General features: G+C 66.5%; 4 protein-coding genes across 4 annotated transcripts; 2 read left to right on the top strand and 2 right to left on the bottom strand.

Annotated features, from left to right (window-relative positions):
* Positions 1–4,113: 4,113 nt before the first annotated feature.
* On the top strand, positions 4,114–6,960 carry LOC136991038 (erythroblast NAD(P)(+)--arginine ADP-ribosyltransferase-like; the record flags this gene model as incomplete). The annotated part of the gene is made up of 3 exons (XM_067289516.1): positions 4,114–4,915; positions 5,050–5,088; positions 6,929–6,960. Coding segments are annotated over exons 1-3 (873 nt in total), but the record flags the coding sequence as incomplete, so codon positions are not given.
* Positions 6,961–12,240: 5,280 nt separating this feature from the next.
* On the bottom strand, positions 12,241–14,877 carry LOC136991037 (ecto-ADP-ribosyltransferase 5-like). Its single transcript, XM_067289515.1, has 3 exons — positions 14,806–14,877; positions 13,326–14,034; positions 12,241–12,329 (listed from the first exon to the last, which is right to left on the bottom strand). The coding sequence occupies exons 1-3, from the start codon at positions 14,875–14,877 to the stop codon at positions 12,241–12,243; spliced, it is 870 nt and encodes a 289-aa protein (XP_067145616.1).
* A 1,263-nt stretch (positions 14,878–16,140) lies between these two features.
* LOC136991090 (neuronal acetylcholine receptor subunit alpha-10-like) lies at positions 16,141–18,619 on the bottom strand. Its single transcript, XM_067289582.1, has 4 exons — positions 18,541–18,619; positions 17,536–17,690; positions 16,860–17,392; positions 16,141–16,637 (listed from the first exon to the last, which is right to left on the bottom strand). Exons 1-4 carry the CDS (start codon positions 18,541–18,543, stop codon positions 16,141–16,143), a joined length of 1,188 nt encoding a protein of 395 aa, XP_067145683.1. The 5' UTR covers positions 18,544–18,619.
* A 3,568-nt stretch (positions 18,620–22,187) lies between these two features.
* On the top strand, positions 22,188–23,346 carry LOC136991035 (erythroblast NAD(P)(+)--arginine ADP-ribosyltransferase-like). Its single transcript, XM_067289513.1, has 3 exons — positions 22,188–22,998; positions 23,133–23,171; positions 23,264–23,346. Exons 1-3 carry the CDS (start codon positions 22,188–22,190, stop codon positions 23,344–23,346), a joined length of 933 nt encoding a protein of 310 aa, XP_067145614.1.
* Positions 23,347–24,520: the final 1,174 nt, after the last annotated feature.

The raw sequence follows: 24,520 nt of genomic DNA, 5'->3' as shown, positions 1-24,520 counted from the left end.
CATTTCCTGCCCTGGGACCCATTTCCCGCACCAGGACTCATTTCCCACACCAGGACCCATTTCCCACGGTGGGACCCATTTCCCACACTGGGACCCATTTCCCACTCTGGGACCCATTTCCCACGCTGGGACCCATTTCCCACGCTAGGACCCATTTCCTGTGCTGGGACCCATTTCCCACACCAGGACTCATTTCCCACACCAGGACCCATTTCCCATGCTGGGACCATTTCCCGTGCCGGGGATGTCCCTACCCCACCCGGTGCAGGATTCCCCCTGGAAGGGGCTCGCTTCTGCCTCCGGCCTTCGAAACCCCGCGGGCTCCGGGCCGGGGCTGCCTCCTCCAGGGCCCCCAGCCACCAGCCCGACCTCCGACCGCCGCTGACACGCGTGTCACGACGTGGCCCGTGCTCAGCGGCCCGACGCCCACGGGTGCGAGTGCGCCGAGGCAGCGGGGCTGCACGGGCAGAGCCGCTCCGTCTAACGCCGCCCGGGCGAGCGCCGGCTCCCAGCCCCGCGACACCTGAGCGCCGCAGAGCGACGGCAGCTCCGTGCAGGGGCTTTCCGAGCGGCGTCACTGCGACCCGCTTGGCAATGCCGGATGGCGCCGCGAGCGATTCCGGGCGGTCACGGGGGGGGGGCTGGGGTGTAAATAAGCGGGAAGGAGCAGGTGCGGGGGGCGGACGTGGGGCCGAGCGAGCCCTGCTCGAGGCTGCTATAAAAAGAAAGCCCAGGCGCTTCTCACGTGTCCTGCCAGCGATGTGCGGGGGGCGCCGGGAGCTCGCCGAGCCGGGAGCCGGGAGCGGAGGTGCCGGGCTGTGCCGCGGCCGGAGCAGCGGCGCAGGTAGCGTCTTGGGGGGTGTCCGGGGGGGCTGCGGACGAGGGGAGCTGCGGGGACGCTGGTGCGAGCGAGTAGCACAAGCGAGGGCGATCGATCGCCGCCCCTCGGCTTCCAGCCCCTCGGCTGCTCTTTGCCAGCTCCTGCTGCAAGTCCGTCCCCCCCCCCCAAAAAAAAACACCGGAAGGGGCTTTCTCCCCAAAACCGGGACCGACGCCGATCTCCGCTGCGCTTCTCTCCGCAGGCGCCTCCCGCCGCCCCCCGCGCTTTAGTCACCTTCCCCGAGCCGAAGGCTGCTCCCGCTGCCCGGCCTCGCCGCCGCTGAGCTCCTGCGGCGCGCGGAGCAAGCGGGAGCCTCCGTCCCCGCGGAGCCCCCTCGACTCCCCACAGCCCGGGCCTTCCCCACGGCTCTTCCCGACGGGAGCACGCGCCCCGCATGGAGCGCCCGGCGCCGGCCGCGGTGCTGCTGCTGCTGCTGCTGCTGCTGGTGGTGCTGGGGACCCTGGTGGCTGGCGTCGCCCCACGCAAGCGGGACCTCTTACCCGTCAAGGAGGTGACGCTGGACATGGCGCCCAGCTCCTTCGACGACCGCTACCGGGGCTGCGCCGGCACCATGGAGGCCGAGCTGGCGGAGCTGAACCGCACCGAGATGACCGGCAACCGGGTCTATGCCGAGGCTTTGGCCATGTCCTGGTGGGCTGGGTGACGGTCCCGGCTCCCCCGTTCTCCCTGTGGAGCTGTGATGCCCCCGGAGCCGCGCGGTGCCGGGGCTCTGCAGCAGCCCCGCGGTGTCGGTGCGGTGAGGGCTGGGCGCAATTCCTGCCCTGAGGAAAGGCCTGGCACGGCGGGACGGCGGGAAGTGAGTATTCCGGGCGAGAAGTCCCAAGAGCGCCTTCGCCGAGGAGGTGAGGAGGGAGCGCCCTTCCTTTGCTCCGGGCACGTCTCGGCCACCGGCGCGCCCCGACGGCCGCGTGTCTCCATATGCCGTACGTCGGGTCACACGCCGATGCCGCAGCGAAGCTTTCCGGCTCCGGGGCGGTGGCGGTGGCCGGGCGATCCGTGCCGAGCGAGGACGGGGGCCGGCAGCAGGCCTGGGCGTTGGCGAACGCTCTTCGGGGCCGCTGCTGCCGTGCTGCCCCCGCTGCGGCGGCCGCTGCTGCCGTGGCCTCCGCGGAGCCTGCCCGGGCTGCGAGAGCTTCGCTTGTTCCCGCTTCTTGAAATAAAACGATGGGGAAACGATGGCTTCGTGGCTCAGAATGGGCCGAAGGGGTCCCCGAAGGGCTGGTCCCGGGGGGCCCTGGGCAAGGGGGTCTCCCCCCATCTGGGCTGAAAGGGGGCGAGCGGGAGGACGGGCAGTGAGAAACGGCTCCGTCTGGACATTCCCAAAGCAGATTTTTCAGCTGTTTAAGAAAGATAAAAGAAAGAGGAAACAGGAAAAAAGAAAGACTCCAACAGTTCAAAAGCAGGTGGAAATGTGGAGTTTTGGGGTGACCTTGGCGTTCCTGGGTGGCTCCGAAGCCCCTCGCCTCGGCTTGCCCTTTCCACGTGCCCCCAGAAGGTCCCTTGTAATTAAGCCCAGAGGCGACTTTTCTCTTTGGGCAGCCAAACCCCAAATGCAGGGCTGGGCTGGGGCAGGTGCTGGGGCCCATTTCCCACGCCGGGACCCATTTCCCGCTCTGGGACCCATTTCCCATGCTGGGACCCATTTCCCACTCTGGGGCCCATTTCCCATGCTAGGACCATTTCCCACACTGGGACCCATTTCCCACTCTCGGACCCATTTCCCACACTAGGATCCATTTCCAATGCTGGGCCCATTTCCTACGCCAGGACCCATTTCCCACACCGGGACCCATTTCCCACTCTGGGACCCATTTCCCACACTGTGACCCATTTCTCATGCCGGGACCCAGTTCCCACACTGGGACCCATTTCCCACTCTCGGACCCATTTCCCACACTAGGATCCATTTCCCATGCTGGGCCCATTTCCTACGCCAGGACCCGTTTCCCACACCGGGACCCATTTTCCGTACCAGGACCCATTTCCCACTCTGGGACCATTTCCCACGCTGGGACCCATTTCCCGCACCAGGACCCATTTCCCATGCTGGGACCCATTTCCCATGCTGGTACCATTTCCCGCACTGGGACCCATTTCATGCACTGGGACCCATTTCCCACACCAGGACCCATTTCCCGCTCTGGGACACATTTCCCACACCGGGACCCATTTCCTGTGCCAGGGATGTCCCTACCCCACCCGGTGCAGGATTCCCCCTGGAAGGGGCTCGCTTCTGCCTCCGGCCTTCAAAACCCCGTGGGCTCTGGGCCGGGGCTGCCTCCTCCAGGGCCCCCAGCCACCAGCCCGACCTCCGACCGCCGCTGACACGCGTGTCACGACGTGGCCCGTGCTCAGCGGCCCGACGCCCCCGGGTGCGAGTGCGCCGAGGCAGCGGGGCTGCACGGGCAGAGCCGCTCCGTCTAACGCCGCCCGGGCGAGCGCCGGCTCCCAGCCCCGCGACACCCGAGCGCCGCAGAGCGACGGCAGCTCCGTGCAGGGGCTTTCCGAGCGGCGTCACTGCGACCCGCTTGGCAATGCCGGACGGCGCCGCGAGCGATTCCGGGCGGTCACGGGGGGGGGGCTGGGGTGTAAATAAGCGGGAAGGAGCAGGTGCGGGGGGCGGACGTGGGGCCGAGCGAGCCCTGCTCGAGGCTGCTATAAAAAGAAAGCCCAGGCGCTTCTCACGTGTCCTGCCAGCGATGTGCGGGGGGCGCCGGGAGCTCGCCGAGCCGGGAGCCGGGAGCGGAGGTGCCGGGCTGTGCCGCGGCCGGAGCAGCGGCGCAGGTAGCGTCTTGGGGGGTGTCCGGGGGGGCTGCGGACGAGGGGAGCTGCGGGGACGCTGGTGCGAGCGAGTAGCACAAGCGAGGGCGATCGATCGCCGCCCCTCGGCTTCCAGCCCCTCGGCTGCTCTTTGCCAGCTCCTGCTGCAAGTCCGTCCCCCCCCCAAAAAAACCCGCCGGAAGGGGCTTTCTCCCCAAAACCAGGACCGACGCCGATCTCCGCTGCGCTTCTCTCCGCAGGCGCCTCCCGCCGCCCCCCGCGCTTTAGTCACCTTCCCCGAGCCGAAGGCTGCTCCCGCTGCCCGGCCTCGCCGCCGCTGAGCTCCTGCGGCGCGCGGAGCAAGCGGGAGCCTCCGTCCCCGCGGAGCCCCCTCGACTCCCCACAGCCCGGGCCTTCCCCACGGCTCTTCCCGACGGGAGCGCGCGCCCCGCATGGAGCGCCCGGCGCCGGCCGCGGTGCTGCTGCTGCTGCTGGTGGTGGTGGTGACCCTGGTGGCCGGCGTCGCCCCACGCAAGCGGGACCTCTTCCCCGTCAAGGAGGTGACGCTGGACATGGCGCCCAGCTCCTTCGACGACCGCTACCGGGGCTGCGCCGGCACCATGGAGGCCGAGCTGGCGGAGCTGAACCGCACCGAGATGACCGGCAACCGGGTCTACGCCGAGGCCTGGGCCAGCGCCGTGTCCCGGTGGGGCGAGTGGCGGCACGCGGGTCCCCGGCCGCGGGACCTCAAGCCGCAGCAGGAGATGGCCATCCTGGCCTACACCATGCAGGGGCCGCTGCACGGCGAGTTCAACGCGGCCGTGCGGGAGGCCGGGCTCTCCCGCCGCCACTACCTCGACCACTTCCACTTCAAGACCTTGCACTTCCTCCTGACCACGGGCCTCCAGGCGCTGCGGGACGCCCAGCCCCGGCGCTGCCGCAGGGTCTACCGCGGAGTCAGCGGCGTCCGCTTCGGCGCCGAGCGGCACCGCTCCGTCCGCTTCGGCCACTTCGCCTCCTCGTCGCTCAGGAACGCCAGCGCCTGGCGCTTCGGCCGGGACACCTTCTTCTCCGTGGAGACGTGCTACGGCGCCGTCATCAGGAACTTCTCCTTCTTCCCCGAGGAGGACGAAGTCCTCATCCCGCCCTCCGAGAGCTTCGAGGTCACCGGTGTGGCCCGCGCTGGAGGCCGGGCGATCATCGAGCTCCGCTCCCGGGGCTCCTTCAGCTCCTACAACTGCGAGTTGGTGCAAGGTGAGGTGGACGCGGGGGAGCGGGCGGCACGGTGCAGCGCGGTGCAGCTCCCCTCCAGCACCCGGCCACGCTGGGGCGACGCGTGGGGCGCGTTGCAACCGCTGCTCCGTGCACATTGCTGCTTTCTTCGGCAGAGAAAAGATGCAAGACGCGGCCGTGCGTGTTCAGCGCGGGTAAGGAAACTGCTGACAGCCCCATTCCCCAGGAATTCCCCCTTTGCACCCTCTGGGCCGTGACTAACACCCCTTTTTCTGGCATTCCCCAGGCCGGAGCAGCCTGGTGGCCCCCTCAAGCCTCTGGGGGCTGCTGCTGGCAGTCAAGGCCCTGACGGCGACAGGAGGTCCCTGACGCTCTCCGTGCACCCCTGGCATTGCGGCTGCGTGGAAAAGCAGGTCTCGGAAATGCCCAAAATGCGTGTCCGGCGCAGCACGGGCTCTGCTGGGGAAGGAGCTGTGAAAGCCCTCGTGCGCGGGGTCGCTCCTGCCCGCCCGCCTCGCGCCGGCACCTCTGCCCCTGCGGCTCCTGCAGCGGCTCTCGGAGGCGATGGCCGGCTCCGGCCCCGGCTCCGGTCCCGGCCCCCCGGAGCGGCTCTGGGGGTGCCACGGGGTGCGGGGGGAGGTTGAGCCCGCTGCTTCGGCTTCATGCATTTCCCTGGCAAGTATTGTAGGGTAATAAAAACCTTCCTCTGGCATGGGGAGGCATCCATGAGGGTTTCCTGCGGCTCCCTGTGGAGGCTCTTTGGGAGAGCGGGCTGGAGCGAGGTTTTCGGAAGAGCTGTCTGCCCGGCAGCCCAGGCCCTGCTTCGCAGCCAGGCTCGGGGGGGGGGGGGTCTTTGCCAGCCCTGCTGTGCCCCCAGGGCAGCCAAAAATGTCCAAATCTCCCAGGCCCAGCAGCCTGGCCACCAGCACCCTCTGCCCTGGCAGGCAGTGAGAACTGCATCCATCCTGCACCATACGGCATCCCTGAGTGCCCTGCAGGCTCCCAGGCATCAGCGGGGACCGGGGGATGAGCAGGGACCAGAGGGGATGAGTGGGGACTGGGGGATGAGCAGGGACCAGAGGGGATGAGCCAGGATGGGGATGAGCAGGGACTGGGGGTGAGCAGGGACCAGGGGGGATGAGCAGGGACTGGAGGAGATGAGCAGGGACTGGGGATGAGCAGGGATGGGAATGAGCAGGCATCGCTCTCGGGGTGCAGCACGGGCACCGGTGCTGGCCTTGCTGCAGCCAGGTTTGAAATGACGGCACCAACACTGCACCCGCCCGTGCATCTGCGTTAGCTTTATTGGGGCAAGAGCGGGGGGAAGGATTTCCTGGGGAGCCACCAGGGATGGAGAGTCCACAAACTCTCTGGGTGACCTGTTTCCTTATGTTCAGAGGGACCTGCATGTGTTTTGGTTTGTGCCCGTTGCCTCTCGTCCTATCGCTGGGCACCACTGAGAAGAGTCTGGCTCCATCCTCTTGACACCCTCCCTTCAGATATTTGGAGACATTGATAAGATCCCCCTCAGCCTTCTCTTCTCCAGGCTAAACAGGCTCAGCTCTCTCAGCCTTTCCTCATAGGAGAGATGCTCCAGTCCCCTCATCATCTTTGTAGCCCTTCGCTGGACTATCCCAAGTAGTGCCAAGTCTCTCTTGCACTGGGGAGCCCAGAACTGGACGCAGTACTCCAGATGTGGCCTCACCAGGGCTGAGTAGAGGGGGAGAATCACCTCCCTCCACCTGCTGGCAACACTCTTCCTGATGCACCCCAGGATACCATTGGCCTTCTTGGCCACAAGGCCACATTGCTGCCTCATGCTTAACTTGGTGCCCACCAGCACTCCCAGCGCCTTCTCCGCAGAGCTGCTTTCCAGCAGGTCAACCCCCAACCTGTACTGGTGCATGGGGTTATTCCTCCCCAGGTGCAGGACCCTGCACTTGCCTTTGTTGAATTTCATGAGGTTCCTCTCCGCCCACCTCTCCAGCCTGTCCAAGTCTCTTTGAATGGCAGCACAGCCCTCAGGCGTATCAGCCACTCCTCCCAGTTTGGCATCGTCAGCAAACTTGCTGAGGGTGCACTCTGTGCCTTCATCCAGGTCATTGATGAAGAAGTTGAACAAGACTGGACCCAGTCCTGACCCCTGGGGGACACCGCTAGCTACAGGCCTCCAACTAGACTCTGTGCCACTGATCACAACCCTCTGAGCTCTGCCGTTCAGCCACTTCTCAAGCCACCTCACTCTCCACTCATCTAGACTACACTTCCTGAGCTGCCCGAGGAGGATGTTCTGGGAGACAGTGTCGAAAGCCTTGCTGAAGTCAAGGCACACAACATCCACTGCTCTCCCCTCAGCTACCCAGCCAGCCATTCCATCCCAGAAGGCTATCAATCAGCTTGGTTCAGCATGATTTCCCCTTGGTGAAGCCATGCTGACTACTCCTGATCACCTTCTTGTCCTCCACATGCTTGCAGATGGCCTCCACGATGGGCTGCTGCATCACCTTTCGAGGGATGGAGGTGAGGCTGACTGGCCTGTAGTTCCCTGGGTCCTCCTTCTTGCACTTTTTGAAGACTCAAGTGACATTGGCTTTCTTCCAGCCCTCAGGCACCTCTCCTGTTCTCCATGACCTTTCAAAGAGGATGCAGAGTGGCCTAGCAATAATATGCGCCAGCTCCCTCAGCACTCGTGGGTGCATCCCATCAGGGCCCATGGATTTGTGGGTGTCACATTTGCTTAAATGATCTCTAACCCCATCCTCCTCAACCAAGGGAAAGTATTCCTTCCTCCAGACTTTCTCTCTTGCCTCCAGGGTCTGGGGTTCCTGAGGGCTGGCCTGAGCAGTAGAGACTGAAGCAAAGGCAGCATTCAATAACTCTGCCTTCTCTGCATCCTTCGTCACCAGGGCACCCACCCCATTCAGCAACCGGCCCACATTTTCCCTCGGCTTCCTTTTGCTGCTGATGTTTGAGTTGGGGAAGAAGGATGGCTCTGGACGCCCACTGACTGGTGCGCAGAGTTTTATTTGCAGCGGCCCCGAGGGGAGCAGGGCGTCGAGCTCAGCGGGGCGCTCGCTAACGGCGCCTGCGGCCTGGCGCCGAGCTCCCTGCTTGCGTGCAGCAGCGGCTCCTCGCCTGGCGCCTCGCGGGCGCTCGCGGCCTCCTCCCGAGGAGGGCGGCGCATCTGCGCACGGCCTTGCGCAGCGCTCGGAAGGCGCCGCGAGTGCAGCCCGGGCACAGCAGGGAGCCCAGCGGCGCTCTGCAGCCGGCAGTGTCGGCAACGTCGGCAGCGGGAGGGGAGGGCGGCTGCGCTGGCGGGGGCCAGAGCTGCGCAGTGGGCCAGCGCTTTAGGGCCGGGGGAGCCGAGGGCCGCGCTCGGCTTGGGCCGCGGGGCTGCGCGGGGGGCGCGAGACGCCGAGCTGCGCCTTGGCCTGCGAGCGGGACGGGCGCCCAGGCCCCCAGCAGGATGGACCTGCGCTCCACGTGCGCTGGCCAGTCCACGTGTGGGGTTTTGGGCACGCAGTCGAGCAGCTTGTGGTCCTCCTTGCTGAGAAACACAGTCTGGTTGGCCCCAAAGTGCACACGCCGGCATGTTGGGATTGCCGGTGGGGCTGCGGGGTTGACCAGCTGTGCCAGGTCTCCTGCAGCTGTGGGGGCAGTGGGCAGCAGCAGCAGCGTGTGCTGGGCCACAGGGACGAGCAGGTCAGCGGTGTGCGTGTGCTGCAGGCAGGGCTCGTGAGGCAGTCCAGTGGGCAAGGCGTCCTTGCTCGCGAGGCTGGGAAGGAGAAAGGAGGTGAGGAGGGAGCGCAGGGCTGCGTGTTGTCCCCCAGCAGGAAGCCCTGGTGCCCGCCATGGGTCTCCGCGTGGCCGTGGGGCAGCCCCCCTGCAGGCAAGGGCTCCGCTTACCCTGCCTGCCAGCTGCCTGCCGGCTCCTGCACGTCTGCCGTGGGGAGGAAGGAGGCTGCTGGAGGAGGAGGCAGAGAGGCAGTGAGCGAGGGCAGCCCCTGCGCGCAGCCCCAGCCGGGGCAGAGGGTGGTGGGCGCAGGCAGCAGGGGTTTGTGGGCAGGAGGCGCTGCGGAGCGCGGCTGCGCTCTGGCACGGGGCTGCTCACCTCTGGGCTCCTGCACGCTGCCATTGCCCAGGCTGCCAGCGTCGCCCCGGGGCCCCTACAGAGGCCAAGCAAGCGGTGGTCAGTGGTGAGCATGCAAGCTGTGCCCAGGTGCCCCCTGCTCGCGGAAGGGCTGCGCTGGGGAGGCAGAGCTGAGGGTGGAGGCAGCTCTGGGGCAGGCCAGTGCGGGTGCCCTTGCTGCAGGCGCTGCCGGAGGGCAGAGCGGGCAAAAGCAGGGCTCTCTGCCTGCCTCCTACCTTGGGCCAGCGGCTCCTCACGCCCGGCACGAAGAGCACCGCCGCGCACAGCGCCGCGACGACGTTCCAGGCCGAGGGCACGTCGCGCAGGCACAGCAGCAGCAGCAGGCTCAGGGCCACGAGCTCGCACGCGGCTCTCGCGCGAGGCTCCATGCCGCCGGAGCGAGGGCGCCTCGAGCGTGCAGCCGGCACAGCGCTCTGCGCCCACGTCCTGTTTGCAGAGGGCGAGCCGAAACGCGGCACGCGGCTCTTAGCGGGGCTGCCCCGACAGCGACCCTCAGCCTCCCGGCACAAGGCAGGGCAGCAGCACCCAAACTGCCCCGCAGCAGCTCCCTTCCCGTGCCCGTGCACCAGCCTCCCCGGCCCCGAGCCTCTGCTCTGCTCCTGGGCTCACCCTGCGCACGATGCTCCGCGCCCCGAGATTGACGGCGTCGACCCGCACCGGGAGAAGAGGCCGAGGCCGCCGAGAGCAACCCTGGAGGAAGAAGGGCGCAGTGCGCTCGCTGCACGGGCCTTGCCAAAGGCAGGCAGAGCGCCGCGAGGGCAGCAGAGCCTGGGCAGAGAGCCGAGGAGGCAGCTCTTACCCCGCTGCCTCACTCCTGGGTCGCAGCGCAAAGCCGTGCTCTTCACCCGCTCGCTCGCTCGCTCGCTCGCTCACGCACTCGCTCGCTCGCTCGCTCGCAGGCAAAGTGGCCCCGGAGGTGCCCCAGCCCCAGCGCCAGAAAGAACCCGCGTTGTGATGCGATGGCGACACCACGGCGACACCCCTGGGGCGCGATGGCACCGCCAGGCCTCGGCTGACACCGCTGTCCCCCAAACGCCAGCAGTTCCCGGCACTGCCAGAACAAGCCCCGCGCGGCTGCGGCCGGCAGAAACCCCAACACACCCGAGAGCCGTCACCTTTGCCAAGCCCATAGGGAGGCGGTGGCCTTTTCCTGGCGGTGCCAGACCCCTGTGTCCTGGCCATGCAGGCAATGCCAGCAGCGACGTCTCCCCGAACACGGCGCCCGGTGCCAGCGCACCGCGCGCTGCCGCAGGCTCCCCCGCGAGCGGGCTCTCGTGGCTCGCCTGGGTCTGCTCTGCATCCGTGTGCAGCTGAGGAGGTGCCAGGGCCAGGGCTGGCATGGAGAGTCAGGCCCTTTCCCCGGAGGTCCCGGAGGGCTGCGGAGGCAGCAGCCTGGCCAGGCCCTGCGCGGGAGGCCTGGGATAGCGCCCGCCGGGTGCTGCAGGCACCCTCGACGCAATGCCCGACTCAGGGCTGCTGCCTCCAAGAAAGCACCAGCCGGCAGGACGCTCGAGGAGGCAAGGGCGCGCTGGCAGCACGACCGGCTGCGGGGTGCCACGGGCCCTCTGATCACAGAATCACAGAATCGCAGAATCACAGCATGTTTCAGGTTGGAAGGGACCTCTGGAGATCATCTAGTCCAACCCCCCTGCTCAAGCAGGGTCACCTAGAGCACCTTGCACAGCATCACGTCCAGACGGGTTTTGAATATCTCCAGAGAAGGAGACTCCACAACCTCTCTGGGCAACCTGCTCCAGTGCTCTGTCACCCTCACAGTGAAGAAGTTTTTCCTCATGTTCAGATGGAAGTGTCTGTGTTTCAGTTTGTGCCCATTGCCTCGCGTCCTGTCGCTGGGCACCACTGAGAAGAGTCTGGCCCCATCCTCTCGACACCCTCCCTTCAGATACTTGTACACGTTGATAAGATCTCCTCTCAGCCTTCTCTTCTCCAGGCTAAACAGGCCAAGCTCTCTCAGCCTTTCCTCATAAGAGAGATGCTCCAGTCCCCTAATCATCTTTGTAGCCCTTCGCTGGACTCACTCCAGTAGTGCCACATCCCTCTTGCACTGGGGAGCCCAGAACTGGACGCAGTACTCCAGATGTGGCCTCAGCAGGGCTGAGGAGAGGGGGAGAATCACCTCCCTCCACCTGCTGGCAACACTCTTCCTGATGCACCCCAGGATACCATTGGCCTTCTTGGCCACAAGGCCACATTGCTGCCTCATGCTTAACTTGGTGTCCACCAGCACTCCCAGGTCCTTCTCCGCAGAGCTGCTTTCCAGCAGGTCAACCCCCAACCTGTACTGGTGCACGGGGTTATTCCTCCCCAGGTGCAGGACCCTGCACTTGCCTTTGTTGAACTTCATGAGGTTCCTCTCCAGACATTGGTCCCGTCGCTACGCTGCCCACCTTCGAGGGAGTCTGGAGGCAGAGACAGGGCTGCGGGGTGCAGGTGCCTTTTCAGGGGAGCTGGTGCCCACTGCCGTGGAGGCCAGTGGACCCCTCGTGCAAGACGTGGCCGGGGAAGGGAGGGAAGGGAGGGTGTGGGGGGGTCTGGGGCAGGAGCTCTGGTCTTGCGCGAGGTTGTGTCTGGAGGGCTGCAGAGGAGGAGGCGAAGCCAGTGGTGGTGCTGGTGGGCAGAAGGCAGGGATGTGAGCGGGTGGGACTGGGCAGGGAGACTAGATGTTCTCCAGAGGTCCCCGGCAGCCTCAGCTGTTGTGTGCCTCGGTGATCTGCTCCCTTGGGGCACCGACGCTCGCCAGAGAGACACAGTCCGCTGGCTCCTTCCCAGCAAAACCCTCCGGTCGCTGTTGCAAGGAGCGGTGGTGGCTCTTTCCTGGCGTCCCTGCGCCTGAGTGCTCGAGGCAGCCGGGGGCTGGAGGGCCAAGCCGCAGACGCAGGTACGGAGGAGGGAGTCCTGAGCCAGGGCTGACGAACCTCCGGCAAAGAAGCCTGCAGAGCTTCCCACAGCCCGGCGGACAGCTGAATCCGGTATTTGGATCGTGGAGGGGAAGAGCAAGAGCGAAACTGCCGCTTGGACGGACCCTGCTTCCTGGACCGGATCCCCTCCCGGGGGGTTTCTTCCTCTGGAGAGAGAAGGTGCCAGCACGGGGCGATCCACGCACGGGGTCGCCTCGCTCTGAGCAGCCGGTGCCGGCCGAGCGGGCTGTGTGGCAACACCCCCCCCTCCCCCAGGATTAACCAAAATCCCAATTATTCATCTCAGAAGAGCTGTCAGTGGTGTTACTAAAGGACTGCAGGGCCAGCGGTGGGGAATGAGCAGGGACTGGGGGGGTGAGCAGAGACCGGGGGTATGAGCAGGGACTGGGGATGAGCAGGGACAGGGGGGGATGCGCAGGGACTGGTGGGATTGAGCAGGACCAGGGGGTATGAGCAGGGACTGGGGGGATTGAGCAGGGACCAGGGATGAGCAGGGATTAGGGGAATGAGCAGGGACCGGGGGAGATAAGCAGGGACCAGGGATGAGCAGGGACCGGGGACGAGCAGGGACCAGGGATGAGCAGGGATTAGGGGGATGAGCAGGGACCAGGGATGAGCAGGGATTAGGGGGATGAGCAGGGACCAGGGATGAGCAGGGATTAGGGGGATGAGCAGGGACTAGGGATGAGCAGGGATTAGGGGGATGAGCAGGGATCAGGGATGAGCAGGGATTAGGGGGATGAGCAGGGACTGGAGGAGATGAGCGGGGACGGGGATGAGCAGGAACTGGGGATGGGCAAGGACCAGGGGGATGAGCAGGGACTGGAGGAGATGAGCAGGGATGGGGACAAGCAGGGACCGGGGGGGATGAGCAGGGACGGGGATGAGCAGGCATCGCTCCTGGGGTGCAGCACGGGCACCGGTGCTGGCCTTGCTGCAGCCGGGTTTGAAATGACGGCACCAACACTGCACCCGCCCGTGCATCTGCGTTAGCTTTATTGGGGCAAGAGCGGGGGGAAGGATTTCCTGCGGAGCCGCCAGGCCGGGTAGCCTCGGAGCCCCCCAGTCCTGGCTGGGGCCAAGCAGGGGATCAAAGCACGCCTGATCCGGGAGCGCCGAGCCGCGAAGCATCCGGGGGGGGGAACACCGAGCCGCTGGCTCAGCCGCTGGCGTCATCCCGGCATCGTCCCGGGACGAGCGGCGCTCTGCGAGGGTGCCGGAGGGCTGCAAGGAAGACGGGCTCTCAGCCAGGCATCCCGCGGGCTGCCGCTGCCGGCTCAGCTCCTTGCCGGGAGCCCACGGGGCTGCGACCAGCCGCGAGGCAGCGCCGGCTGCCGCTTACCTTTCACGTACTCGCAGTTGTAGCGGCTGAAAGTGCTGTTTTGGCTGTGAAGGACAATCTCGTTGCTGCCCCCGCTCCGGGCATAGTTGACCACTCGGAAGCACTCGTACGGGGGGATCAGCATCTCTTGCTCCTGGGGCATGAAGGACAGGCGGCTGATGGGCACCCCGTAGCACGTGTGGATGGTGAAGAAGGTGTCCGTCCCGAATTTCATGGCTTCCTGCTTGTCCAGGGAGGTGGAGGTGAACCTCCCAAACCTGACCGTCTCCCCCTGGGGATGCAGGTGCAGGCAGGAGACCCCCCGGTACACCTCCGGCCGGTAGGTGCTGGTGCAATCCTGCCTCAGCACCTGCAAAGCTCTGGTCAGGTAATAGTGCATGGCTTTGTACTGGAAGCACCGGAGGTAAGAGCGACGGTCCCTGCCGTCCTGGGCCACTGCTGTGTTGAAGTCCTTGTACAACCCGGAGTCAGCGGTGTACACCAGGACGGCTATGCCGTACTCTGTGCGGAAGCCCGCCGGCAGGCTGAGTTTGCTGTGCTGCCGCGACCACTCGGCTTCCGCTTTTTTCCACACCTGGGAAAACTCAGCGTTGGCTGCTTTCTCCTTGCTCAGCAGCTTCTTTGCGTGTATCTCCATCTCCTGCGTGCAGCCGCGGTACTGGTCGTCGAAGGCATCGCACGCTATGTCCAGCACCGGAGGCTCAGCCCACTGGTGGGAGAAGCAGCGGGAAGTGCCGGGAGGGATGCAACGGCCAAGCCAGAGAGCTGGGGAGCCGGGCAGGGGGCCGTGGGGCAGGGAGCAGGGCTGGGGGGCTGCTGCTGGCAGGGCTCTCCGAGGAAAGGGGGGGCGGCACCGAAGGGCAGAGTTTGGGCACGGGCAGCAGGCGAGTGGGGCTGGGGCTGGCGGGAGGCGGAGGGATGCTGGGGGAGCAGCGGGAGGCCGGGGGGGGGGAGCAGGGGGGGGCAGGAGCCAAGGCCTGCAGCAGGGTCAGCCCCCCCCCCCCCCCCCCCCCCCCCCCGGTGCCGTGCTGCGACATGGGGCAGCCCCGGAGCCTCGCCAGGGTCACGTTCCTGGCTTGCGGGATCCCCGTGGGCTGCCTGCTCCAGCCGGCTCTGCTGCAGCAACAAGGGGGTTTGCTCCGGGAGAGATCCCACTGCCCAGGGGTTTGCTCCAGGAGAGATCTGAATGCATGGGGGTTTGCTCCAGGAGGGATCCCACTGCCCAAGGGTTTGCTCCAGGAGAGATCCCACTGCCCAGGGGTTTGCTCTGGGAGAGATTCCACTGCCTGGGAGTTTGCTCCAGGAGAGATCCCACTGCCTAGCGGTTTGCTCTGGGAGAGATTCCACTGCCTGGGAGTTTGCTCCAGGAGAGATCCCACTGCCCAGGGGTTTGCTTTGGGAGAGATCCCACTGCCTGGGAGTTTGCTCCGAGAGGGACCCGCTGACCCTGGATTTTCTCCCAGCTCCACAAGGCAGTTACCTCGAAGGTGCTCCGGAGGCTCTGCTCGGAGAGGACGGCCAGGGCCAGAACCAGGAGGCACCTGAGGGTCATTTTCTTGCTTGCTGAAAGGGAAGACGGTGATGAGCCGGAGAGGAGGAGGAGGAGGAGGAGGAGGAGGAAGGCAAGGCCTCCCTGCCTGTGCCGTGCACCCTCGTGTCTCCGTGTGGGTCTCTCTCAGAGCAGCAGATACTCCCACCTGCCCATGGGTCGCATCTGCGTGCAAAAATCCATGCACGCGCCCGTGCAAATGCACCCGCTTCTGCTGGGTTGCACGGTCACGGCTGCCCCGAGCCACAGCTCTGCTCCCCCCCCCCCCCCGGCTCCCTCCCACGCCGGAGCTGAAGCTTTGCCCTACCTGCGCTCCCCCAGGGACCTTTTCCAAAGCAGCGGCTGCCTCCGACGTGCAACAGGGGCGGACGGACCTCTGTGCTGCGCCGCAGCGCTTAAAAGCGCCTCTGCAGGAGCGCAGACCACACAGGAACCCGAGGCCGTCGCGGTCCCCCCCCTGTGTCACCCCCCCTCTTGCTCGCCCGAAAGCATGGGAAAACCACGGGGCTGCAAAGCCCAAGCGATGCAACGCCGGTCCTGGCCCCTCGGCATGTCGGGGGTGGGAAACTGCCCTCTGGTCCCGGCTGGGCGCCAGGCTGCGGAGCAGAGGTGCTGGAGAAGCAGGAGCATGGCCGGCTCCAGAGCGCTGCGGGATGCGATCCCCTGGGGCCAGGGCCGAACCCGCAGCCTTGTCCGCTCATCCCAGCTTCGTTGGAGCAGGAAAACTCTCGTGCCTCAGTTTCCCTTGGCCGAGACAGACAGGCTAAAACCAGGGCCAGGAGCACGCCGTCTACCTCATCTCACACCTCTGACCGCATCCTCTCTGGCTCCGGGGGGGCTGCGCAAACCCACCCAGTTCTGGGAAACCGGCTCAGCCCCAAAGCGTTGCGGACAGACGCGCTGACGCGCGTGGGGCTGGCGAGAAAGGCCGCAGCTGGGGCACGTTTGCTACGTGACCGAAGGCTGAACGGTTTCGCCGGGCTGCTGCCAGGTGAGAAGGTGGCGGCAGTCACCGGCCATCCGGTGCCGGGGGGGATCCCAGCTGGATCCAGCGCCCCGGTGCGCCGGCAGCCTCCCCCTGCTCGCTCCTGAGGATGCCCCTGGATGTGCAGGCACCGAGGCGGGAAGCAGAGCGCAGGGGACACACGCCAGCCTTTATTCCCCGCTCGGTTTGTTTTTAGCCCCGGCATCTTCCTCGGTTGGACACGAGGGATTGGGAAGAGCATCCCGGCGTGGGGCCGGCGGCTCCGTGGAGCACCGGGGCCATCAGACAGCTTTGCCCACAATCAGCACGCTCATGAAGAAGACCATGACGAAGAAGACCCACATGAAGAAGCGGTCCATCACCTTGGCCACCTTCTTCCACTCTCCGGCGCGGCGCTGAGCTGCCCGGTGGTCCCGGAAGCAGCCGGCGATGTAGCCGACGTTCCTCAGCAGGGCATCGTGGTGGCACAGGCACCGGCCCCGGGGGCAGCCCCGCGCCTGGCTCCCCCCGCCGGGGCTCTCCTCTGCCCAACCCGTCCCCATCCCATGCGGCTCCTCCTTGCTGGCCCTGCCGTCCACCGTGCGCGGATGCCGGGGGCTCTTGCAGTTCTCCCCAACCTCGTAGACGAAGAAGACCCGGGCCATGTAGTGCAGGATGAGCTTCTTGGCCCACCTGGGCACGGGCTTGGCGCCCGGGCCGCAGTGGTGGATGTTCATGATGAAGATGGTCAGCGCGGTGGAGGCCGTGATCATGGTCATGGTGGCGATGTAGTACTTCCCTGCAAGGCAAGCGTCAGCCGTCATGCCGCGGCACGGCTGGGGCGCGGAGGTCCCACCCGTGCCCACCAACGCGTGACCCCCCCTCCATGGAGCACGAGGAGCCAGCCAGCAGGACGGCTTCCTCCTCCCGGCCGAGCCCTCCTCCGTGCCGGGACGAGGACGAGCGCCTGGGGCCCCCCGCTCAGCCTCGGGGCGGCGAGACGGGGCCGGCGGGCGCTCACCGATCAGCGGCACGCTCTCCGACGGCGGCATGCTCTCCGCCACCAGCAGCTGGAAGACGGTGAGGGCCAGCAGCACCGTCACGCCCAGCGAGACCTTCTCGCCCGAGTCGGCCGGCAGGTAGAAGCCCAGCGGGGCGAGGAAGGAGATCATGATGCAAGGCAGGAGCAGGTTGAAGATGTAGAAGGAGGCGCGTCTCTTGAGGAGCAGCGTGTAGGTGACGTCGGGGTAGGGCTCCGAGCAGCAGCCGTAGGTGATGACGTTCCTCGTGGCTGGCATGCCCAGCACCTCCCACTCCACGTTCTCCACGAAGTCCGTCAGGTCGCCCGTGTCCAGCCGGTTGTGGAGGTCGATCTGGTTGCCGTTGTAGGTCCAGGACCCGAAGGTCAGGCGGCACTGCTGCCCGTCGAAGGGGAAGAAGGAGACGTCCACCTTGCAGGAGCTCTTGGTGATGGCCGGCGAGTCCCACATGATCTGCCCGTCGGAGCGGAGCACCACGTTGGTCTCCATGGAGCCGCTCAACTGGTCGTCGGCTCTGGCGGAGCAGGAGAACGGCCGTGGGCCGGGAGCGCCCGTGCACGGAGAGCCGGGCACGGCTCCGCCACGCCGGCGCCTCTTCCCGCGCCCCGACGCCGGCGGCACCCCGGCTCCGCCACCCCGGCGCCTCTTCCCACCCACTTGTTGTAGAGGACGATGTCCGGCCGCCAGACGTAGCTGCTGGGGACGCGGATGCTGTCGATGCCATCGTAGGCGTCCTTGTCCCAGGTGAGGAAGGCGTCGAGCCAGGCCTGGCGGACCCACAGGTAGGCGGTGAGCACCTGGTTCCTCTCGTCCTGGCGCCCCAGGGGCAGAGGAGCCGGTGGGTGCCGGGGACGCGGCACGGCCCCGGACCCAAATATAGCGCCGGCCGCCGGACCCTGCTCCGGGGCCGCTGGCCCAGCTGGCTCTGCCAGGGCTACGAGGGACTTGGGAGGGTTTTGGGGGGCTGCATTGGCTTCACGGGGGTGAGCGGGGTTGGGGGAGGGCTGAGCTGGTTGCAAGGGTCTGAGCTGCTTTTGGGGGGGGTCTGAGCTGGTTTTGGGGGGTCTGAGCTGATTTCCAGGGGTCTGAACTAGTTTCAGGGGATCTGAGCTGGTTTCCAGGGGTCTGAACTGGTTTCCAGGGATCTGAGCTGGTTTCGGGGGATCTGAGCTGGTTTCGGGGGCTCTGAGCTGGTTTCGGGGGGTCTGAGATGGTTTCGGGAGGTGTAAGCTGGTTTCCAGGGGTCTGAGCTGCTTTTGAGGGGGTCTGAACTGATTTCCAGGGATCTGAACTGGTTTCGGGGGCTCTGAGCTGGTTTCCAGGGATCTGAGCTTGTTTCCAGGGATCTGAGCTGGTTTGGGAGGATCTGAGCTGCTTTCCAGGGGTCTGAGGTGGTTTCAGGGGATCTGAGCTGGTTTCCAGGGATCTGAGCTGGTTTCCAGGGATCTGAGCTGGTTTCGGGGGCTCTGAGCTGGTTTCCAAGGGGCCGAGCAGGCTCTGGGGGGGGACGGCGCTGGCTCTGCGGGTCAGCGCTGGGCATCGCCCCGGGCCGAGCGGCACCGGCCGTTGGGTCGGAGCGGAGCGCGGCCGAGCGGTGGCTGGAGCGCGGGGGCGCAGACCCGGCCGGCTCGGGGTTTTGGAGCGGGTCGGGCGGCCGCTCACCATGTCGATGATCTGGGAGAGGGTGATCTGCAGGGTGACGTTCAGCGCCCGGTCCGTGTCCTCCACGGGGCGCAGGGCGCTGGAGTAGTTGGCGAAGAGGTCGCGGAGCAGCTTGTAGGCGAATTTCCCTTGGGCTCCTCGGCAGCCTGGATGGACACGGACACGGACACGGACACGGACACCGAGCCGGGCTGGGGAGCAGCAAAGCCCCCAGCGCCTGCCGGCCCCCGGCCCCATCCTTGGGGCTGCTGCTTGGCTCCTCCGGGGCTTCCCGAAAAGTGGCAGCTGCCCGTCCCTGTGCCCATCCCCGTGCCCATACCCGTGCCCGTGCCTGCTCTGAAAGTTTCATGAGGGATCGCATTTCGCCGGTGTCTCGCAAGACGCGCTCACCGCCCGAGGCAGGCCGCTGGCGGTTGCAGCCGGAGCGCCTTCCCGGCGGCTTTGCACGGCCCGGGAGAGTCGCAATCCGGTGGGATTGCAGCGCCGGTGGAGCCCCTTCCCGCGCGCTTACCTGGGGCCAGGAGGGCGCCCGCCGCGCACAGCGCCAGCAGCGAGCCGGGCAGCCGGACGCCGGTCGCCATCCTCGCACGCTCGCCTGGCCCAGCGCCCCGCGGGGACTCAGGAGCCGGACGCGGGGGACATCGCCGGGATCAGCCGCCCGCGGGGTGCCGGGGCGCAGGGACGCTCCGCCGAGAGCCGGGAGGCCGCCGGCGAAGCCCTCCCCGCGCGGCATCTCCCGCGGGACGGGGAGGGATTTTGTGCCGCCTTTAAGGGCTCGGCTCCGGCCGGCGGGGTGACGTCAGGGCCGGGGACGGCGGCTGTTGCTGCGCGGACGCGCGGGGGAGTCGCATCGGCAGAGTTGAGCCGCTGAGCAACTCTGCCCAAAGGCTTTTCCGAAGGGCCTTTCCCAATGCGGAGCAGCGGAAACGCCGGGTGCGGGCAGGAGCCCCGGGTGGCCGGTGGCCGCACGCGGGTGGACACCGAAGCGGAGACCCCAGGTCCCCCCGGGTAGCAGAGGGACGTGACCTTCCTCTGCCTCTCTCAGGCTGGAGCAGCTTGGGGCCGGGGCCCCTGTAGCCCCGGGGCAGGCAGGGGACACAGCGACTCCTGGGGCCGCCCGCGCGGGAGCCGAGCTGCGCTTGGCCCTCGCTGCACGCTTCTCCCTGCCCGCAGGGTTTTTTTTGCAGCGCTTTGCTCCCTGCCGTCAGCTTTGAGCGTTGGAAACTGCTGTCTCGAGCCGCCTCTGCCTGCCCCCACGCCGCTGTCGCGGAGACGTTTTATCTTCTAACTCACGCCGCTTGCTAGCATCGCCTTTCGGCAGCGTCTTGCACGCGGCTAAAATCCCCGCAGGCCCGAAGAGCGGATCCGGCGCAGGCAGCTCGGGGGGCTTCGGTGAAGGCATCTGCGATGGAAGGAGGAGGAGTGAGACGTCAGGGAGGCCTCAGCTGAGAGTCACCCACCGGCCGGGTCGCGGTCAGGGCTGAAAGGGGGCGAGCGGGAGGACGGGCAGTGAGAAACGGCTCCGTCTGGACATTCCCAAAGCAGATTTTCAGCTCTTTAAGAAAGACAAAAGAAAGAGGAAACAGGAAAAAAAAAAAACCTCTAATAGTTCAAAAGCAGGTGGAAATGTGGAGTTTTGGGGTGACCTTGGCATTGCTGGGTGGCTCCGAAGCCCCTCGCCTTGGCTTGCCCTTTCCACGTGCCCCCAGAAGGTCCCTTGTAATTAAGCCCAGAGGCGACGTTTCTCTTTGGGCAGCCAAACCCCAAATGCAGGGCTGGGCTGGGGCAGGTGCTGGGGTCCATTTCCCACTCTGGGACCATTTCCCACACGAGGACCCATTTCCCACAGTGGAACCCATTTCCCGCGCCAGGACCCATTTCCCACGGTGGGACCCATTTCCCACACGAGGACCCATTTCCCACAGTGGAACCCATTTCCCGTGCCAGGACCCATTTCCCACGGTGGGACCATTTGCCATGTTGGGACCCATTTCCCATACCAGGACCCATTTCCCACACTGGGACCCATTTCCCATGCTGGGACCATTTCCTACGCCAGGACCCATGTCCCGCACTGGGACCCATTTCCCGCACTAGGACCCATTTCCCACTCTGGGACCATTCCCACACCGGGACCCATTTCCTATGCCAGGACCCGTTTCCCACAGTGGGACTGTTTCCCACACCAGGACCCATTTCCCACACTGGGACCCATTTCCCACGCTAGGACCCATTTCCTGCACTGGGACCCGTTTCCCATACCGGGACCCGTTTCCCACACTGGGACCCATCTCCATGCTGGGCCCATTTCCCACACCAGGACCCATTTCCCGCACTGGGACCCATTTCCCATACTGGGACCATTTCCCACACTGGGACCATTTCCCACACTGGGACCCATTTCCTGTGCCAGGACCCACTTCCCACGCTGGGACCCATTTCCCGCACTGGGACCCATTTCCCACACTGGGATCCATTTCCCGCACTAGGACCCATTTCCCATGCTAGGACCCATTTCCCACGGTGGGACCCATTTCCCACACCAGGACCCATTTCCCACACTGGGACACATTTCCCAAACCGGGACCCATTTCCCAAGCTGGGACCATTTCCCACGCCAGGGATGTCCCTACCCCACCCGGTGCAGGATTCCCCCTGGAAGGGGGTCGCTTCTGCCTCCGGCCTTCGAAACCCCGCGGGCTCCGGGCCGGGGCTGCCTCCTCCAGGGCCCCCAGCCACCAGCCCGACCTCCGACCGCCGCTGACACGCGTGTCACGACGTGGCCCGTGCTCAGCGGCCCGACGCCCCCGGGTGCGAGTGCGCCGAGGCAGCGGGGCTGCACGGGCAGAGCCGCTCCGTCTAACGCCGCCCGGGCGAGCGCCGGCTCCCAGCCCCGCGACACCCGAGCGCCGCAGAGCGACGGCAGCTCCGTGCAGGGGCTTTCCGAGCGGCGTCACTGCGACCTGCTTTTAGCAATGCCGGACGGCGCCGCGAGCGATTCCGGGCGGTCACGGGGGGGGGCTGGGGTGTAAATAAGCAGGAAGGAGCAGGTGCGGGGGGCGGACGTGGGGCCGAGCGAGCCCTGCTCGAGGCTGCTATAAAAAGAAAGCCCGGGCGCTTCTCACGTGTCCTGCCAGCGATGTGCGGGGGGCGCCGGGAGCTCGCCGAGCCGGGAGCCGGGAGCGGAGGTGCCGGGCTGTGCCGTGGCCGGAGCAGCGGCGCAGGTAGCGTCTCGGGGGGTGTCCGGGGGGGCTGCGGGCGAGGGGAGCTGCGGGGACGCTGGTGTGAGCGAGTAGCGCAAGCGAGGGCGATCGATCGCCGCCCCTCGGCTTCCAGCCCCTCGGTTGCTCTTTGCCAGCTCCTGCTGCAAATCCCCCCCAAAACAAAACCGCCGCAGGTGGCTTTCTCCCCAAAACCGGGACCGACGCCGATCTCCGCTGCGCTTCTCTCCGCAGGCGCCTCCCGCCGCCCCCCGCGCTTTAGTCACCTTCCCCGAGCCGAAGGCTGCTCCCGCTGCCCGGCCTCGCCGGCGCTGAGCTCCTGCGGCGCGCGGAGCAAGCGGGAGCCTCCGTCCCCGCGGAGCCCCCTCGACTCCCCACAGCCCGGGCCTTCCCCACGGCTCTTCCCGACGGGAGCGCACGCCCCGCATGGAGCGCCCGGCGCCGGCCGCGGTGCTGCTGCTGGTGCTGCTGCTGGTGGTGGTGGTGGTGACCCTGGTGGCCGGCGTCGCCCCACGCAAGCGGGACCTCTTCCCCGTCAAGGAGGTGACGCTGGACATGGCGCCCAGCTCCTTCGACGACCGCTACCGGGGCTGCGCCGGCACCATGGAGGCCGAGCTGGCGGAGCTGAACCGCACCGAGATGACCGGCAACCGGGTCTACGCCGAGGCCTGGGCCAGCGCCGTGTCCCGGTGGGGCGAGTGGCGGCACGCGGGTCCCCGGCCGCGGGACCTCAAGCCGCAGCAGGAGATGGCCATCCTGGCCTACACCATGCAGGGGCCGCTGCACAGCGAGTTCAACGCGGCCGTGCGGGAGGCCGGGCTCTCCCGCCGCCACTACCTCGACCACTTCCACTTCAAGACCTTGCACTTCCTCCTGACCACGGGCCTCCAGGCGCTGCGGGACGCCCAGCCCCGGCGCTGCCGCAGGGTCTACCGCGGAGTCAGCGGCGTCCGCTTCGGCGCCGAGCGGCACCGCTCCGTCCGCTTCGGCCACTTCGCCTCCTCGTCGCTCAGGAACGCCAGCGCCTGGCGCTTCGGCCGGGACACCTTCTTCTCCGTGGAGACGTGCTACGGCGCCGTCATCAGGAACTTCTCCTTCTTCCCCGAGGAGGACGAAGTCCTCATCCCGCCCTCCGAGAGCTTCGAGGTCACCGGTGTGGCCCGCGCTGGAGGCCGGGTGATCATCGAGCTCCGCTCCCAGGGCTCCTTCAGCTCCTACAACTGCGAGTTGGTGCAAGGTGAGGTGGACGCGGGGGAGCGGGCGGCACGGTGCAGCGCGGTGCAGCTCCCCTCCAGCACCCGGCCACGCTGGGGCGACGCGTGGGGCGCGTTGCAACCGCTGCTCCGTGCACATTGCTGCTTTCTTCGGCAGAGAAAAGATGCAAGACGCGGCCGTGCGTGTTCAGCGCGGGTAAGGAAACCGCTGACGGCCCGATTCCCCAGGAATTCCCCCTTTGCACCCTCCGGGCCGTGACTAACACCCCTTTTTCTGGCGTTCCCCAGGCCGGAGCAGCCTGGTGGCCCCCTCAAGCCTCTGGGGGCTGCTGCTGGCAGTCAACGCCCTGACGGCGACAGGAGGTCCCTGACGCTCTCCGTGCACCCCTGGCATTGCGGCTGTGTGGAAAAGCAGGTCTCGGAAATGCCCAAAATGCGTGTCCGGCGCAGCACGGGCTCTGCTGGGGAAGGAGCTGCGAAAGCCTTTGCATGCGGGGTCGCTCCTGCCCGCCCACCTCGCGCCAGCACCTCTGCCCCTGCGGCTCCTGCAGCGGCTCTCGGAGGCGAAGGCCGGCTCCAACTCCAGTCCCGGTCCCCCGGAGCGGCTCTGGGGGTGCCACGGGGCGCGGGGGGAGGTTGAGCCCGCTGCTTCGGCTTCATGCATTTCCCTGGCAAGTATTGTAGGGTAATAAAAACCTTCCTCTGGCATGGGGAGGCATCCATGAGGGTTTCCTGCGGCTCCCTGTGGAGGCTCTTTGGGAGAGTGGGCTGGAGCGAGGTTTTCGGAAGAGCCTGGCAGCCCAGGCCCTGCTTCGCAGCCAGGCTCGGGGGGAGGGGGGGGGTCTTTGCCAGCCCTGTTGTGCCCCCAGGGCAGCCAAAAATGTCCAAATCTCCCAGGCCCAGCAGCCTTGCCACCAGCACCCTCTGCCCTGGCAGGCAGTGAGAACCGCATCCATCCCGCACCATACGGCATCCCTGAGTGCCCTGCAGGCTCCCAGGCATCAGCGGGGACCGGGGGATGAGCAGGGACCAGAGGGGATGAGTGGGGACTGGGGGATGAGCAGGGACCGGGCGGATGAGCCAGGATGGGGATGAGCAGGGACCATGGGATGAGCAGGAACCAGGGGGGATGAGCAGGGACCGGGAGATGAGCAGGGACTGGGGATGAGCAGGGATGGGAATGAGCAGGCATCGCTCCCGGGGTGCAGCACGGGCACCGGTGCTGGCCTTGCTGCAGCCAAGTTTGAAATGACGGCACCAACACTGCACCCGCCCGTGCATCTGCGTTAGCTTTATTGGGGCAAGAGCGGGGGGGAGGATTTCCTGGGGAGCCACGAGGGATGGAGAGTCCACAAACTCTCTGGGTGACCTGTTTCCTTATGTTCAGAGGGACCTGCGTGTGTTTTGGTTTGTGCCCGTTGCCTCTCGTCCTATCGCTGGGCACCACTGAGAAGAGTCTGGTCCCATCCTCTTGACACCCTCCCTTCAGATACTTGGAGACATTGATAAGATCCCCCTCAGCCTTCTCTTCTCCAGGCTAAACAG

The sequence above is a fragment of the Apteryx mantelli genome, chromosome 1 (genome assembly GCF_036417845.1).
Source record: "Apteryx mantelli isolate bAptMan1 chromosome 1, bAptMan1.hap1, whole genome shotgun sequence".
Taxonomy (NCBI): domain Eukaryota; kingdom Metazoa; phylum Chordata; class Aves; order Apterygiformes; family Apterygidae; genus Apteryx; species Apteryx mantelli.
Note: the sequence above shows the minus strand (reverse complement) of the source record. Positions and strands in the feature narration are given on the sequence as shown.

Excerpts from the sequence above, each read along its gene's own strand:
- LOC136991037 (XM_067289515.1), bottom strand. The coding sequence starts at position 14,877 with ATGACCCTCAGGTGCCTCCTGGTTCTGGCCCTGGCCGTCCTCTCCGAG. Across the intron at positions 14,035-14,805 it reads GCCTCCGGAGCACCTTCGAG|TGGGCTGAGCCTCCGGTGCT; the intron begins GTAACTGCCTTG and ends TTCTCCCACCAG. Across the intron at positions 12,330-13,325 it reads CAACTGCGAGTACGTGAAAG|TCCCTGCTCATTCCCCACCG; the intron begins GTAAGCGGCAGC and ends TCACCCCCCCAG.
- LOC136991035 (XM_067289513.1), top strand. The coding sequence starts at position 22,188 with ATGGAGCGCCCGGCGCCGGCCGCGGTGCTGCTGCTGGTGCTGCTGCTG. Across the intron at positions 22,999-23,132 it reads CAACTGCGAGTTGGTGCAAG|AGAAAAGATGCAAGACGCGG; the intron begins GTGAGGTGGACG and ends TTTCTTCGGCAG. Across the intron at positions 23,172-23,263 it reads GCCGTGCGTGTTCAGCGCGG|GCCGGAGCAGCCTGGTGGCC; the intron begins GTAAGGAAACCG and ends GGCGTTCCCCAG.
- LOC136991090 (XM_067289582.1), bottom strand. Across the intron at positions 17,393-17,535 it reads GACATCGTCCTCTACAACAA|AGCCGACGACCAGTTGAGCG; the intron begins GTGGGTGGGAAG and ends CTGCTCCGCCAG. Across the intron at positions 16,638-16,859 it reads GGAGAGCGTGCCGCTGATCG|GGAAGTACTACATCGCCACC; the intron begins GTGAGCGCCCGC and ends CTTGCCTTGCAG.